Raw genomic sequence first — 14978 nt, 5'->3', positions numbered from 1 at the left:
CACACACACTCACACACACACACACATACACACATACACATACACACATACACACACCAACAGACAGTCCTGACAAAACATTGGGAGATTAATGATCTCCCAAACACTGATTCACCTCCAAACTGCGTCACTGCACGATTATCCTCCAAGATATCAATTTTCCTTTTCTGAAGAACACAGGGGGCTTGTTTACTTAATCTGGTGTCTTTGTGTGTGTGTGTGTGTGTGTGTGTGCACGTGAATGTGTATGTGTGTGTGTGCGCGAGTGTGTGTGTGTACATGTGTGTCCCGGTGTGTGTGTGTGTGTGTAAAATGTCTGTATGTGTGTGTGTGTGTGAGTGTGCACGAGTGTGTGTGTGTGCATGTGTGTCCCGGTGTGTGTGTGTGTGTAAAATGTGTGTGTGTGTGTGGGTGTATGTGTGCGTGTGTGTCCCGGTGTGTGTGTGTGTAAAATGTGTGTGTGTGTGTGGGTGTATGTGTGCGTGAAGTGTGTGTGTGTGTGTTTTGACTCAGCAGTATGCTGGTCTGTCTGCTTGCTTTGAAACTGGAAACTGAGTGTAAAGTTCAACGCTAGAGGCAAGAGGAAGTAGAACATACACAAACACCCAAAACAGTGCCAAAGACCCCACAGTTTCCACAGGGAACAGGTCATTATAGGCATTATGAGCCAGAATGGAGGGGTTCATAGGGGTTTTTAAATGATGCCCAGCTCCTGTAAGACTATGGAAAGTGTGCACGCTCATGTGTGCATATGCATGCGTGGTGTTTCAATGCTTGAGGGGCACACACACATGCCAACACGCACACAAACACGCATATGTACACACAAACACATGCACTTGCACACACATGCATGTTCGCACATGGACACACAAAAACGCATATGTACACACAAATGCATACACTTGCACACTCACAAGCATGAGCACATACATGCACACGCACAGACAGACAGACATGCACATCTGCACGCACACACAGGTACGCTTACACACACATGCGCTCAGACATAGACTCACACATAAGCTTACACACACACACACACACATACACACGCACACAAAGACTCACAGACACACACACACACACACAGACTCACAGACGCACACACGCCTTCTCACTGCAGTCTAAACAGCTTCCACACCCCTTGGATCAGAGTTTCCACTGTTATTCCAACTCCCCCATTAGCACCAGGTGCCGAGCAGCGTGCTCGTTGGGGGAGGGAGCTGAACCAGGTGAGGAGGAGGAGGGGCCCAGACAGTCAGGGGAAGGGATAAAACCGAAACATTTGCAATACCTTCAACAGGAGCGAGGAACAGAACATGCTACCGCCATGATAACGAGCTCCCACCCACCACAGGTCACGTGACTCAGGATGGATGGGGCGTCGCTTTTAAAACCTATGAAGTCATACGGTCCAACTGAGTTGCCAAACAGTTGCATATGTTACTGGTGGACCTGTCCAGAGTAACAGGAGAATGGTAAATGGACTGCATTTATCAAGTGCTTTTTCCAGCCACATTGGCCCAAAACACATTAGAATTCATGCCTCTCATTCACCCATTCACACACACACACACACACACACACAGACACACACCAACCAGCTCGGCGGGAGCAAATAGGGGTTGGGCGTCTTGCTCAAGGACACTCGGACACACTTGGCCCACAGGGGCGGGGATCGACCCGGCAACTCTCTCTCTCCGAACGCCAGACTCTCTCTCCGGCCCCGCCTCCTGAGCTGACGTCGCCCGCAGACAGAGGAACCGTGCGCGGCGGTGCTACTTACTGAGCCCAGAGTTGTGTATGGCCTTCACCATCTTCTTCATCCTCTGCAGCGTGTTCTGGTCCATTTCCAGGGACTGTCAAAGAGAAGGGCATAATTACCACTCACGGCTCGACATGACACGCAAGCATCTCCATCTCTGTCCCCCAGAGATGAGGTCACATCTCCTACTCCTCACAGGGTTAGCATGTCCCCCTAAGATGTGGTCACATCTCCTACTCCTCACAGGGTTAGCGTGTCCCCCTAAGATGAGGTCACATCTCCTACTCCTCACAGGGTTAGCGTGTCCCCCTAAGATGAGGTCACATCTCCTACTCCTCACAGGGTTAGCATGTCCCCCAGAGATGAGGTCACATCTCCTACTCCTCACAGGGTTGGCATGTCCCCCAAAGATGAGGTCACATCTCCTACTCCTCACAGGGTTAGCATGTCCCCCTAAGATGAGGTCACATCTCCTACTCCTCACAGGGTTAGCATGTCCCCCAGAGATGAGGTCACATCTCCTACTCCTCACAGGGTTGACATGTCCCCCAAAGATGAGGTCACATCTCCTACTCCTCACAGGGTTAGCATGTCCCCCTAAGATGAGGTCACATCTCCTACTCCTCACAGGGTTAGCATGTCCCTCAGAGATGAGGTCACATCTCCGACTCCTCACAGGGTTGACATGTCCCACAGAGAGAGAGAGAGAGAGAAAAAAAAAGCAATGGTCTGTAGCAGTGTGTGTGTGTGTGTGACAGAGAGAGAGGGACAATAAAGCAATAGTCTGTAACAGTGTGTGTGTGTGTATGTGTGAAAGAGAGCGAGAGACAGTGCATGTGTAAGAGAGAGAGTGTGTGTGTATGAGTGTGTGTGTGTGTGTGTAAGAGAGACAGAGTGTGTGTGTGAGTATGTGTGTGTGTGTGTGTGTGTGAGCGAGAGAGAGAGAGATTGTGTGTGTGTGTGACAGAGAGAGAGAGAGAGAGTGTGTGTGTGTGTGTGAGAGAGAGAGAGAGAGAGTGTGTGTGTGTGTGACAGAGAGAGAGAGAGAGTGTGCGTGTGTGTGTGTGTGTGTGTGTGTGTGAGAGAGCGAGAGAGAGAGTGTGTGTGTGTGTGTGTCAGGTTTAACTGCAGCTCTTTTGTTGTGTTGGAAATAAGAATCTTTGCTCCCTTTGGCAGCAGATGAAAGTTTTCCAAAGTGGTTCAGAAAAAGGACCCGAACGTGCAGCAGAGCTCTCCTGTTCTCCCTCCCTCCCTCCCTCCCTCCCTCCCTCCTCTTATTCCTCCTTTCTTTTGTACCCTCGCCGTGGGGCGGGCCCGGTCTCGGAGGCGCAGGCGTGTAACTGCCGTCTGCGCGCGGGTCCCGGGACCAGCAGGGGAAAATCGCGGGTGGCGTTTCCACGGAAATCGCTCCTCGGCAGGAATCCGTGCCATTCCACAACCAACCAAATCTGCCGTTACACAAAAGGCCCTCTATCCCTCCCTTTCAACGGCTGTTTGTTTTAAAAAAGAGACTGCATCGGCGGCAAACTTGCGTTTTCTCTCTTTCTGTCCCCCCCTCTTTCTCTCCCTCCCCTCTCTCTCCATCTCTAATTTTTTTGTTCACGCTTATTATTTTTGTTAAATCTTTTGATAATCTATTTGAAGTTCTTCTTCACGTGCCTGCATGGATATAATTTTTATTAAATCCATATAGGTCAGTGGTAATAGTTTTCATTAAAAAAGCTATTTGAAAAATAACAACTTCTGTCTTGAAATAGAAAGGTTCTCAGCCTCAAGATCTCCAATTTTTTTTTTTTAAGTTAAATCTGTCCAACAGACATATCTGCCCTCTTTCTCTCTGTCTGTGTCTCACCTTTACCAGCACGTAAGAGCACCCCAGTAACATTTTATCCTGTGAGATGGAACCTGCAACCCCCCCACCCCCCCCCCCCTCCCCCTCCTGAGGGGGTCAGCTTAGCCTGGAATAAAACAATAAAACCCAGAGAGTCGTCAGTCCGCCTGTTTATTTACAGACGCGCGCTGGCCGCATTGCATCATGGGGCTGGCCTTCCACAGCGTTCCCCGGGATGTGATGGACGTTCCCAGAGAAGACTCCCAGGGTGTCATAACAGTAAAAAAGATTAGCTGCCTCAAATTAGCCGGCTGGATTCACCCCCCCCCCCCCCCCCCCCATTCCCCCATGGTTATCTCATCTCTCAAGCACCCCCCCCCCACCCCCCCACCCAAAAACCTCCTAAACTCCTGTCCCGTCTCACTGTCTGATTAATGATCTGCACAGCCTGTGCTGTCTCTTTCTCTCTCTCTCTCTCTCTCACACACACACAAACACACACTCAAAGGTGCACACACATGCTTACACATTTGCACATGCATGCGCGCACACACACACAGATGGGAAAAAAAAGCTCAAACACACACACGTGCACAGACACACAAACACACACTCAAAGATGCACACCCCTGCACATGCATGCACGCACACACAGGTGAAAAAAAATGCTCAGACACACACACATGTACAATCTCTTTCTCTCTCTCACACACACACACACACACACAGGTGTAGCAGTGTTGCCTCATTCGGGTTTCCCAGAGTGCAATATCCAGGTCTGAGCCAGTGAAGCTAATTAGAGCGACTGCCCCATCATCCAATCAGGAACGCCCGTCAGACACCAGAGGCCTGGGACACAAAGCCCTAACTGAAAACATCCTTTCTGCGCAGCTACGATGCTGCACCGACGCACAGCACTGTGGGAACGTTGCAGAAATGTTACGACAACGTCTCCAGTGGCGCCGGGCAAAAATAAATAAATAAATGAGTGAAGATCGGATACACCCCCCCACCCCCCCAACGAGGAGGGGTACGGGCAAATTAAAACAAAATGAGTAAATGTTTGAGCGTCCTGTTGTAAGAAGGGCTAGCGACCGCTGCGGGCTTCGCCCCGTGATCAAAGAAGACCTCGGACGAAAAAATAAATAAAGAAAATGAAAGAACAGGACTCCTGAGGGTACTTTGGGGTGGCCGCCAACAAGAAAGAGAGGAATTAGCATTTCGCACACAAATTCTTCCCTTCTTCTCTCCCACCGATGTCCCAAGAAGACCTTGACATGCGCACCCCCGTTTGGCGGGGGGTTCGGATGACCCACCGTTTTTTGCCCGGCCGTTTGATTGGCCGGGACCGGGACCAAGACCGGGACCCCTCTGGGCCACGGTTCGGCCTGCTGGAGGTGGTTCTCACATGCCAAGAGCCAGCAGACGTCTTTCCGCAACAGGGCCTCCCGCTCTCCCCTTCCCCCCCCACCCCCCCACCCCCACCTCACTGAAACCCGACCCCCCCTTCAAAGCCAGGCAGAGAGCGAGAGGTATTCACCCTGCTGACACAAAACTGGCCCCCTCCCCCACCCCCACCCCCACCCCCACCCGGGGTCCCCCACCGCATGGGATAAAGAGAAGTGGACTGCTCGCTAACCTTAGCTCGCTAGCAATGCCAGCTGATGCTACAATACCGAGGGCTAGCAAGCTAGCTAGAAGGACCTAGTGAAAAATCTTTTTTTTTTTAAACTTTATTTTAATAGGCTAGGTTGACTGAGCACAAATGTCTGAGTTGGTGGGAGGAACCCGGAGTACCCGGAGGAAACCCACACGGACACGGGGAGAACATGCAGACTCCACACAGAAAAGCCCAGGCTGGGATTCGAACCCATTTGAACCAATGAACCGGCCAAAAAATGGTTACTTGTTGGTTTGGGGAATGCTTTGTTCAGATCCTAGTTTTTGCAGTTCAGCCCAGAATTCTACAGGAGGGATTTCAGACTCATATCCTGGAGGGCTGTCATGCCGACAGCTTGTTTGTAGTTTCCTTCCAGTCAGCAGCCAATTGGGGCCTGGGAAAGAAAGGGTGTGAACTCTTTACCCAATCAATGACTTAAGCACTGAAATACACCAAACCCCAGGAGGCAATGCAGCCCTCCAGGACTGGAGTCTGAGATCCCTGGTCTCAGCCTATAGCATGCGATTATGAAAACGTAAAGATAAACATTCTCCCTCCATAACCTCCATTTGGTAGGTTTCCCTGTGACAGAGAAACTAGGGTCCAGCGCTTGAAATCCCTGCACCAATCCAAACTCCACGGCCACCTGGCACCCATGATGTGTCCCGCCCCTCTGCTGTGGAGCAGAGGGAAGACTGCAATAGTGAAAAAAAAAACCCCAGGGGTTTGAGCTGCAAGATCTCATGAATCCCAAAAGGCCCAGATTTACTGCATGTTTTGAGTGACTCACTGATTTAACCGACCACCAGTTTTTTTTTCTCTCTCTTCACAAATGGGCAGCAAAGCTATTTGATTGGTCAGTGTCAATCGACGGTTGGCAGCGTGTGGTAGCTCCCGCCCACTGGCATGGAAAGCTTCGCTCTCGGTTTCTCAAGCCTGCAGGTTGCCAGGGATACTAAAGACACACCAAAACGCCAAACCCACACTGGTCCAAGCAAGTCCCACTCACACCTGTATCACCATGGAAACTGTGCCAGTTGACAGCTGATCACACGGGAGATATGAGGTGGCCCCATTATTAACTTTTACTCGAAATACTGGGAAATCTGGCTCTGTTAGCAGTCTTGTACAGCATCCAACGGAATTCACTTTTTTAAATAAAAAAGGTCTTAGAGACCTCTGGGCCGGATAACTCAGTCTCCCAGGGGCGTGTTCATTATTAACAACATCTGAGAATAAATAGTTGGCCAAATATTCTTGTTTTAACAGGATAGTTTTGTGGGGAATTTAGCATTAGCGGTTGAAGGGTAAACTGCCAATCAATAGTGCGGTATCTGCGCAATTTTGCCATTGCCAGAAGCCTCAGAAGTTACGAAACAACAATGGCAGGAACAAAAAAATTGCAAGCAAAGGTTTTATTTATTTTATTTCCGGCAGTTGTCCGACACAGCGAACAATATCACAACAAGGTTGGACCATGCACACCACAGCATCTACGGTGGACGGACCTTTCCCCAGCAACACCACCGTTAAAAATTAACTCCACGTGTCAGGTTTGGGAAATTTTCAGTCTGCTAATAAAGGGGGAAGGGGGAAAAAAAGGCTGAGTAATTATCAAAGCTTCCTTGTGATGACGTATGTGGGCTAACAGTCTGTGATTTCAATAAGAGCAACAAGGGCGGAACAACGGCCACAAGGAGGTTGTTCGGCTTGGCAGACGTGTAATTAAAATGACAGTCCAACCTGAATATAATCTAGGAAGCCTGGATTCAATGCAATCCCGTAAACAATACCTCTGTGCGGATTTTCCCATATGTTCTGTAAACATTTTTTTTTCCTGGAGAACGGGGTGTAGTCAGAATATAAGTGATCCCTATGAAGTTTGCAAAGGAGCATGATCCTAGGAAAAGGTTAAGTTTGCGTAGCGACACAATATAATGCCTAGTGTTAATTCAACTCTTAACAGAGTTCATATGAGTCCAGCAGGGACCATATGTGCTCTGCAAGAGGTGAATTATCACTGAACATTGCACTGTGTATGACATCATCATCATTATTATTATTGTTATTATTATTTATTATTATTGTTTTTGTTGTTGTTTTCAGAGGTAGTAATGTGTTACCTGCGACCACGGAGAAGGTACGTTCAAGCTACCGGCAAGCCCCTATTTAAGCAGGTCACCCGCAAGCCTCCGGGACCACTCTGCTACAAATGCATGGTATCAATTTACCGGAGCGGGTTAGTAATTTGACGAGAAACGAGCGCACACTATAGTAACCTCACCACGCAACAATCCGAAAGCCAGATTCACTTCTGTAAGAAACGCTGCGCGGATTGGATCACATAAAAAAGCTACCGCGATACAAATTGTAAAGCAATACCAGTGGCAATGACCTGCAGAACCAGTTTCCTTTATGCTGTCCGCTGAACAAACGAACTGCTCGCACCACATCTCTTGCGATGCCGTCAGTCGGTTCAGGAACAACCTGGGACAGGTAAACAAACTCCAGGTGCGACTCACCTCCTCCAGCGCAATCACGGTGTTCCGACAGTCGCTCATTTTGGTCTGAAAACTCGAGGTAGCCGGCGAAGCCAGGTCCTCGTTCGTGAGCAAGATAAATTCCGAAATGCTGATACGCTCCGGCATGTTTTCAAGTATCCTCGGTGTCCAAACAAACCAAACGAATCAAAAAAAGTTCTCCGAAAAGTTGCGAAAACTACTCGTTGCACAGCATACCCCCATTGGTAGATCCAGTTAAATTCTTATAGGTTTCCACGGAAGCACAAAAATATCCCAGCGGTTGTCCTATCAGGCTCACGAGCAAGACGTACACGGCGCTAAGTTCGGTGCGTAGCAGACCGGGTTCCTTCCACTGCGGCGCGCGAGTGAATGTAGCGAGCGGCTGCATGGTGCGCGCAGTTGTGCTGGCGCAGGGAGGGAGTAATTCCACCATCACGTGGGAAAGTTTGTGCTTTGGCAGGCTGAACTGGCACGTGAAATCTAAGATTCGTTGTTTCTTTCTCGTTCCCTCTCACTCTCCCTCTCTGATTTCACTGAATTTATGAATCTTGGCCACCAATCCGCCTTTCATTCATTGTACTCACACAACGGAGTTTTGTTTCAGTTTTTAAAATAGTATATGCTACCCGCACATGTATACCTTCTATTTTTTCTGTTGCTGTTTGGGCTACATGTGGAGATTATCAATGTAGCTACAGTTGCACATCAACACTGCAGTAAAGCTCAAGCCAGAGCGTAAAATAAAAGAAAAGGAAAATAATTAAAGAAATATTTATTTTACAAAAAGAAAAAAAAAACTTTTTTGTAAGTGCAGGTCAAACAGTCGATAACAGTTAACTTGTATTGCAAATGTTAAAGCGAAATCAAGCTGTGAATTTGTTATTTCTTTTCAGGATTCCATGTCAGAGACCGGAGGACAACGGTCATGCGTCTGCACACAACCTCTAATCTAACGGCAACAAGAGCAAGGACACATCCAGTCCCGGTGTTTGTGACTCTGTCGGGCTGACAGGCCAGCAGGAGCTGCCAAAGAGGGGTGAAGACAGACAGCGGGTTGAGGGTGGCGTGAAAAAAAACGCAGGCTTATGAAAAATCGGGAGCAGGCACCACTGTTTTGGGGTGCGTTACATGTGCCACACGGGTGCGCCATAAAGACACGCTCTATCCCTCATGTTCTCCTGTAGAACCCCTTTTTTGGCTGGACCGCAACAGCGGGGCCCAGCCCTACAAACGCAAATGTCTCTGACTGAGTGACTGAGTGAGTGACAAGTCACACCATTGGTCGGCCAGGTCCAGCCACATACTAGGTTCTGACCTGGTCTTGTTTCCTTTTCGCACCACGCGTTGCTCCACTTTCAACTCAGGGAAGGCGAGTTGGGCGTGGACCGTCTGCTGAGTGAATTACTAGCTTATTTTGCCCTCTCACACTGAAGTGTTTGTGCAGGCGGGGGGGCATGGCTTGGGAGAGAGAGGGGGAAAAAACAAACTCTATTGGAGTGAGCAAGGGCCTGGTGCTGGTTCTGCAACCCATTAGAATCTTTTTTTTTTTTTTTTTTTTTTAAGCTGCTCCTGTCAGGGCTGGACTTTGTGACGGGAAAGGCGCAGGCTTCGTGCAGCCGGCCCGTAGATTGGACGCCACGCGTTGCCCGGGGAACCGCCCACAGGGTTTCCGCGCGGCGCTACATCAGCGCAGAAGCCAGCCGGGACGCTGCTGGGGGCCGTGTGGAAACAGACTCGGGTCTTCAACGCTTCGCGGCGCTTTCTCGTTGCTTGTCGTCGTTTTGAGCGAGTCCCGTTGGGCGAGCGCTGCTCGTGACGACCTGCGGTGTGAGGCGGAGGAGTGCGCGCCTTTTCCGCTAAAATCCCCCCCCCCCCCCCCTCGTGAGGAGCCCCACTGACGAGAGAGAGTGAACGGCCCCCGTCTGCGCGGACAGCGAGAGTAAAACCCGCAGCTCCGGAGGAGAAGGAATGGTGGCAAGGGCAGGGAGAGAGAGAACGAGAGAGAACGAGTGAGAGAGAGAGAGTGAACGGCCCCCATCTGCGCGGACAGCGAGAGTCAACCCGCAGCTCGGGAGGAGAAGGAATGGTGGCAAGGGCAGGGAGAGAAAGAACGAGTGAGAGAGAGAGAGAGAGAGAGAGGGGGGGAGAGAAAACAGGACCATTCAGAAAACATTTACAGAAGTTCATTGTCCTTTTTCTGCATACCCGGTCTTCGAAATGTGACTCACCCCTCCTCTCTGTGTCTCTCTACTCTGCCCCACTGACCTCCTCCCCCACCTGCACACGTCCTTCACAGCCGACCAATCGGGCGAGGGGGGGGGGCGTGGTCTGTGGATGCAGCCCGTGCTCCCAGCCGGGGGCCTGCTGGAGCAGCTTCCAGTAAGGGTTAGCGGTAAGAGGGTTTTCTTTTTTTTTTTCTTTTTTTTTTTGAGATTCCCAGCAGAGCGTCCCTCCCATCTGCAACAGGCTGTTCTGTTGACTCAAGAGCTGGAGAGGGGCTATCAATTTTCGAGGGGTACCTCAATCTGAGTTGGGGGGGTGGGGGGGGGAGGGGGTGGGCAGGGGGGGTGATCCTTTATTTGCGTTGAGAATTTCTTTCAGAGAAGCATATACAAGCACAGAGTGAAATGTAGTTCGCCAACAAAAGTTAAAACATGGAAGACCAGCCTTTGGGTGGGGACTCTGTCTCACTCCTTGGAAATTCTTCTGTTTCAGAACGTCTGGGTAGCTGCCTAATTTTTGTGTGACTGATGACGTGACGTCACCACGGGCGTCAGCGACGGCGGCGTCGGGTGCTGTCACGGGCCGAAGGGGAAAACGCGCGCGACACGCCTGCGCCGCCTCCGCGTCGGCTTCCTTTAAAGCCCCGAAGTCGCCGTTCGCCTAAATCCGACTCGCCTGACAGACGGGACGAGCGCGTCGCGAGGGAGGGCCGCGCCTCGGCTCCTGGTCACGTCCTCCGTTTTTCGACAAACGGGTTGACGCGCGGAAATCGCGAAAGGCCGAGACGTGTGCGTTTTCCAACACGAACCAGAACAGAGCAGATCTTAAAACCAGAGGACCACAAGACATGGTGGTACGCTGCACTTTACCTGTGTCTTCCTAAAAAATAAAATAACATATATAAATCGAGGTTTATGTGTGTCCCCTGGAAAATGTAAAAACATGCAACCTGTGGCGTAGCACTTACTCCTTACTAATCAGTAGCAACTGGTGCATGTAAACAGAACAACATGGAATATTCTTTCATATGAAACCTGAGAGGTATTTTTTTTCGGAATTAAGGGCACAAAAACACAAGAGACTACGACTCCGACAGTCATTCCTGTCGCCTTCCTGAAAAATAAATAAAAGAAAAAGAAGGTTGATAATTCTCCGGTTGTAAAAAGCATCGAGCTAAGAAGTTTGGTCGTATGGTCCTCGCTATTCTAACTAATCGATATCAGCTGTGAAAAGGCTAAACTCATTTTCAATTGCCATGTAAACAGCTTAGAGTGAGTGTTGCTTTTTCTGTTAATAAATAAAACACTTACCACATCAGATTATTAGACTTGAACTAATTCATGTTAGTTTTTTGCCAGATAAGACAAATAGATTAACAATGAGCTGAGGCAGTTTTACTAATTTCAAGATTTGCCAATGGGGAAACACAAATGGAGTTTTTAAGCAAAAAGTAATGCAAAGCAAGCTAGTACGCTCAACTTGAAATGCTCTTTTAGCATTGTTTTGACACTAAAAGAGCAAAAGTGATCCTAGACAAGCAGCCGTACTCTGTGGTGCTTTATGAATGAATGCCCCTCCCCCCTTTCCAAGCACTCTCCTTTCATTACCCTCTCCCTCCGTTTCTTTCTCTTTCCCTTTCTCTCCCCGCCCCCCCCCCCCCACGGCCCCCATGCCCCTCCCCTCTCTCCTCCCGGCTGTTTACTTGGACGGGGAGTGCTGCAGGTCCAGGCCTGTTTTCACTCTGTCAGTTCAAAGGCCTGCTGCTTCTCTGGCACACAGGTATGGGTTGCAGTTTCAGGTTGGGTGGAATATTCTAGATCAAAAAAAAAAAACAAGCAAAAAAACAAAAAAAAACAATGGGCCTCATTCACAAAACTTTTCTTAAATTATTTTTAAAATGTTCCTATAACAAAAAAAATTTTTATATGAGATTCATGAGACTTGTGCAGACCTTTGCTCTTGTGCATATCCCAGGTGTATGAGATGATGAATGCTATTGCTGGCTGTTTGTCAATCTCACGCGGAATCCTGTTCGTGTGGTTTGCATAAGAAAAGCCATGAACAATTACAGGTAAGAAAAAAATGTTCTTGAAATGTTCTTGGAAATGTTCTTACACGCAGTTTACGATCAAACGTGATGGTACACATGTTTCATGAATGAGATCCAATGAGTACCATGGGGCAAATACATATCATCCATCAAATATTGGTTTTATCCTCTGTAGTTTCATGACTCAAACACATGCAGAGATGCAAAGCAGAATTTTCACACACACACACACACAAACACCCTACAGTCCACACAGTAAGTACTACAGGAGAGCCAATGACTATTTTACACCCTACAGGCCACACAGTACTACAGGAGAGCCGGTGACTATTTTACGCCCTACAGTCCGCACACAGGACTGCAGGAGAGATAGCATGGATCGGTGGACAGGCATAACGCATCTTGCGCTGCATCTTATCAATTCTACGATTTCTCAGTTCTGCAAGGGTGCTCGTCGTGCAGACGTCCGGAGAGTCCACTTGGGCGCGGACTTCACCGGCTCACTGGCGAATTCGTTACCCTCGCGGACTTACGCCCGTGCACACTGGACGCAGTGACGCTGAGCACTTCAGTTGCCGTCAGGACACGTAAGACCAAAGTAAATGGACTGCATTTATATAGCGCTTTTATCCAAAGCGCTTTACAATTGATGCCTCTCACTCGCCAGAGCAGTTAGGGGTTAGGGGTTAGGTGTCTTGCTCAAGGACACTTCGACATGCCCAGGGCGGGGTTTGAACCGGCAACCCTCCGACTGCCAGACAATTGGTCTTACCTCCTGAGCTACGTCGCCCCCAAAGTCCGCGAGGGCCCGGATCCGCCAGTCCGGCGTGCCGAGATTTGGGTCCGGCCTCTGCGGTGACGGCAGGCAGCCTACGGGCTTGTGGTAGCCCTTCTGACTGGAGGAGCCAGTGTCGAACGTAAACATCGCCCCGCCCCCTGACACAGCGAGGTCAGCTGGCTGTGTCCCCTCGGCAACCAGTCTGGATAATGACACCCCCGCCAGGTTTGAAAATGCAGCCACACAGGATGGATGCAGTCCGTGCGGGTGGTAAGAGCCTTCATGAGCTCAGCCAATCGCCTTTGCCATCCCCCAAATTAATTGTTTGTTTCTATTCAGCTGGATGCTTTCAGAGTAGCCCGAGGTGGCTCTCAGTAATTGCTTTCACACCATTTGTCTGGCTAGCTGAATTACGTGGAACGCGAACGACACGGGGTCTGAAAGGACTTTGACATCTGTGACCTCCGACCTCTCACCTTGGACCTCAGATGCAATGGCATTGAGTAGCTAGCACATTTACAGGGCAACTCCTCGCTAAATGAAAAAGGAAAAAGGGGGGAGTAGGGGGAAATGAGGAAAGGAGAATGACTCAGACGCTTTTTTTTTTCTTCTTCTTCTTCTTCTTGTCTGAATGAGTTTATGTTGCTCCTTGCTGCCAATGTCAGAGCTCAGTCACAGTTTTCATCCGGCTTACGGGAAGCTACGCCGTTTATCTTAGCCGTCGACATTCCTGTCTCGGCTCCAAGCCTTAGCCAGCTCCAGAGACCGGGAACAAAAATGCAGAATCGGCTCCTTCTGCAGGGATCACCTAACAGACCAGCGTTACTTTAGCACTCACAGCCCCATCGTAAGCAGAGCACCCTACCTAACTGAACGTACAAGTTACAAAAACACAGAAAGGCATAATTGCCAGTCCCACGCGAACGTTTTTCAGGCACGTGGTCCCAATTTTACAGAGAGTTGCCTCCGACGCTTCCCAGAAGCATAAATTTGGCTGTGGTTCGTTTTTAAAAAAAATACGTTTTTTCGCAAGTAAACGGTGTCTGTTCTCGAAAATGACGTCAGCTTTAATTTGCTTTGCAGGATTGCCAACGAGTCAATCTGAGGTGAACGTGTGGTTTGAAACGATACGGTGTTGGCTTTCTTTAATACGTTATGATATAAATGTTTGTATAAGGTGAATTTCTCATGGTAATGTACACTTGTTAGGTGCGGACCAGCTCGAACGTGTTACCATGACAACGCAGGTGTTTCTTTTAGCCAAGTACGCGTGTATTTCACAGACACGAGCGACGACTGCGATCATGATTCACATCTACAGCTAGACAACCAGGGGAGCTGGACCTGGCAAACCGGACCTGTTTTCAAATTGGGCAATCTTACTCTGTCACCGTCTGAGGATGTCAAAATCAAACGTGGGAATCGTAAGGTGCAGCTCGACAGACAGAACAGGAAAGATTATGAAGGTGGAAATTTATGAAATTGATTAGATCATTATTATCCTCATTAGATAATATTTTGTGTAGCAATGGCATTACAAATAAATAACACTGTAGTCCAACCATTTTGACACAACAATTACTGGATATTAAAAATTTACCTTCATATAAGTATTCAGTTCTTTTGTCAGAATCCGGGAAAATATATTCCAGTGAAACACTGGCTTGTATACAAGGTTTTGAAAAGTTTGCAAGATTGTTCTTAAGTTGACAAGTGATGTCCCTTGTGGACTGGTAAAGCATTTTGTAATGAAAGCATTACAAAGTTCAATGTATTGAATGTGTTCACATATTGCTTTGGGCTTAAGGATCTAGTGTATGAATGTAAATGAAATACAAGGTTTCTAAGAGTTACGTCCAACTTTTGTTCAGGTTAGCCAGCGACCGGTCCTTACTTATGGGCAACTTTGAGATTAGTTTTGCCAGGTATTTCATCAAATCTGCTTACACAACATTAAGCAATCATTTTAGATAATATACACAGAGCATCTGCAGCCACTCTTAGAAATCCATGCTGGGACATATTTAACAGAATTTTCTTGTGATGAAGGTCATTTGAAAACATTGCGAGTGTGACAAAGTGATGCATGCAAATCAGATTAAGAGCCAACTCATTTTTTTTAATAGAATTTTGAAAGCTTGGGTGG

General features: G+C 48.6%; 1 protein-coding gene across 1 annotated transcript in view; it reads right to left on the bottom strand.

The window, feature by feature from the left end:
• Positions 1-8204, bottom strand: part of asap3 (ArfGAP with SH3 domain, ankyrin repeat and PH domain 3) — a 43168-nt gene extending 34964 nt beyond the window's left edge. Inside the window, 2 exon segments of the mRNA XM_064320813.1 lie at positions 1790-1862; positions 7782-8204. Coding sequence (XP_064176883.1) covers positions 1790-1862; positions 7782-7907 — 199 coding nt within the window. The 5' untranslated portion in view covers positions 7908-8204.
• Positions 8205-14978: the final 6774 nt, after the last annotated feature.

Source organism: Anguilla rostrata, chromosome 1, assembly GCF_018555375.3.
Source record: "Anguilla rostrata isolate EN2019 chromosome 1, ASM1855537v3, whole genome shotgun sequence".
NCBI lineage: Eukaryota > Metazoa > Chordata > Actinopteri > Anguilliformes > Anguillidae > Anguilla > Anguilla rostrata.
The sequence above is the reverse complement of the archived record's forward strand: the minus strand, read 5'-3'. Positions and strand labels throughout refer to the sequence as shown.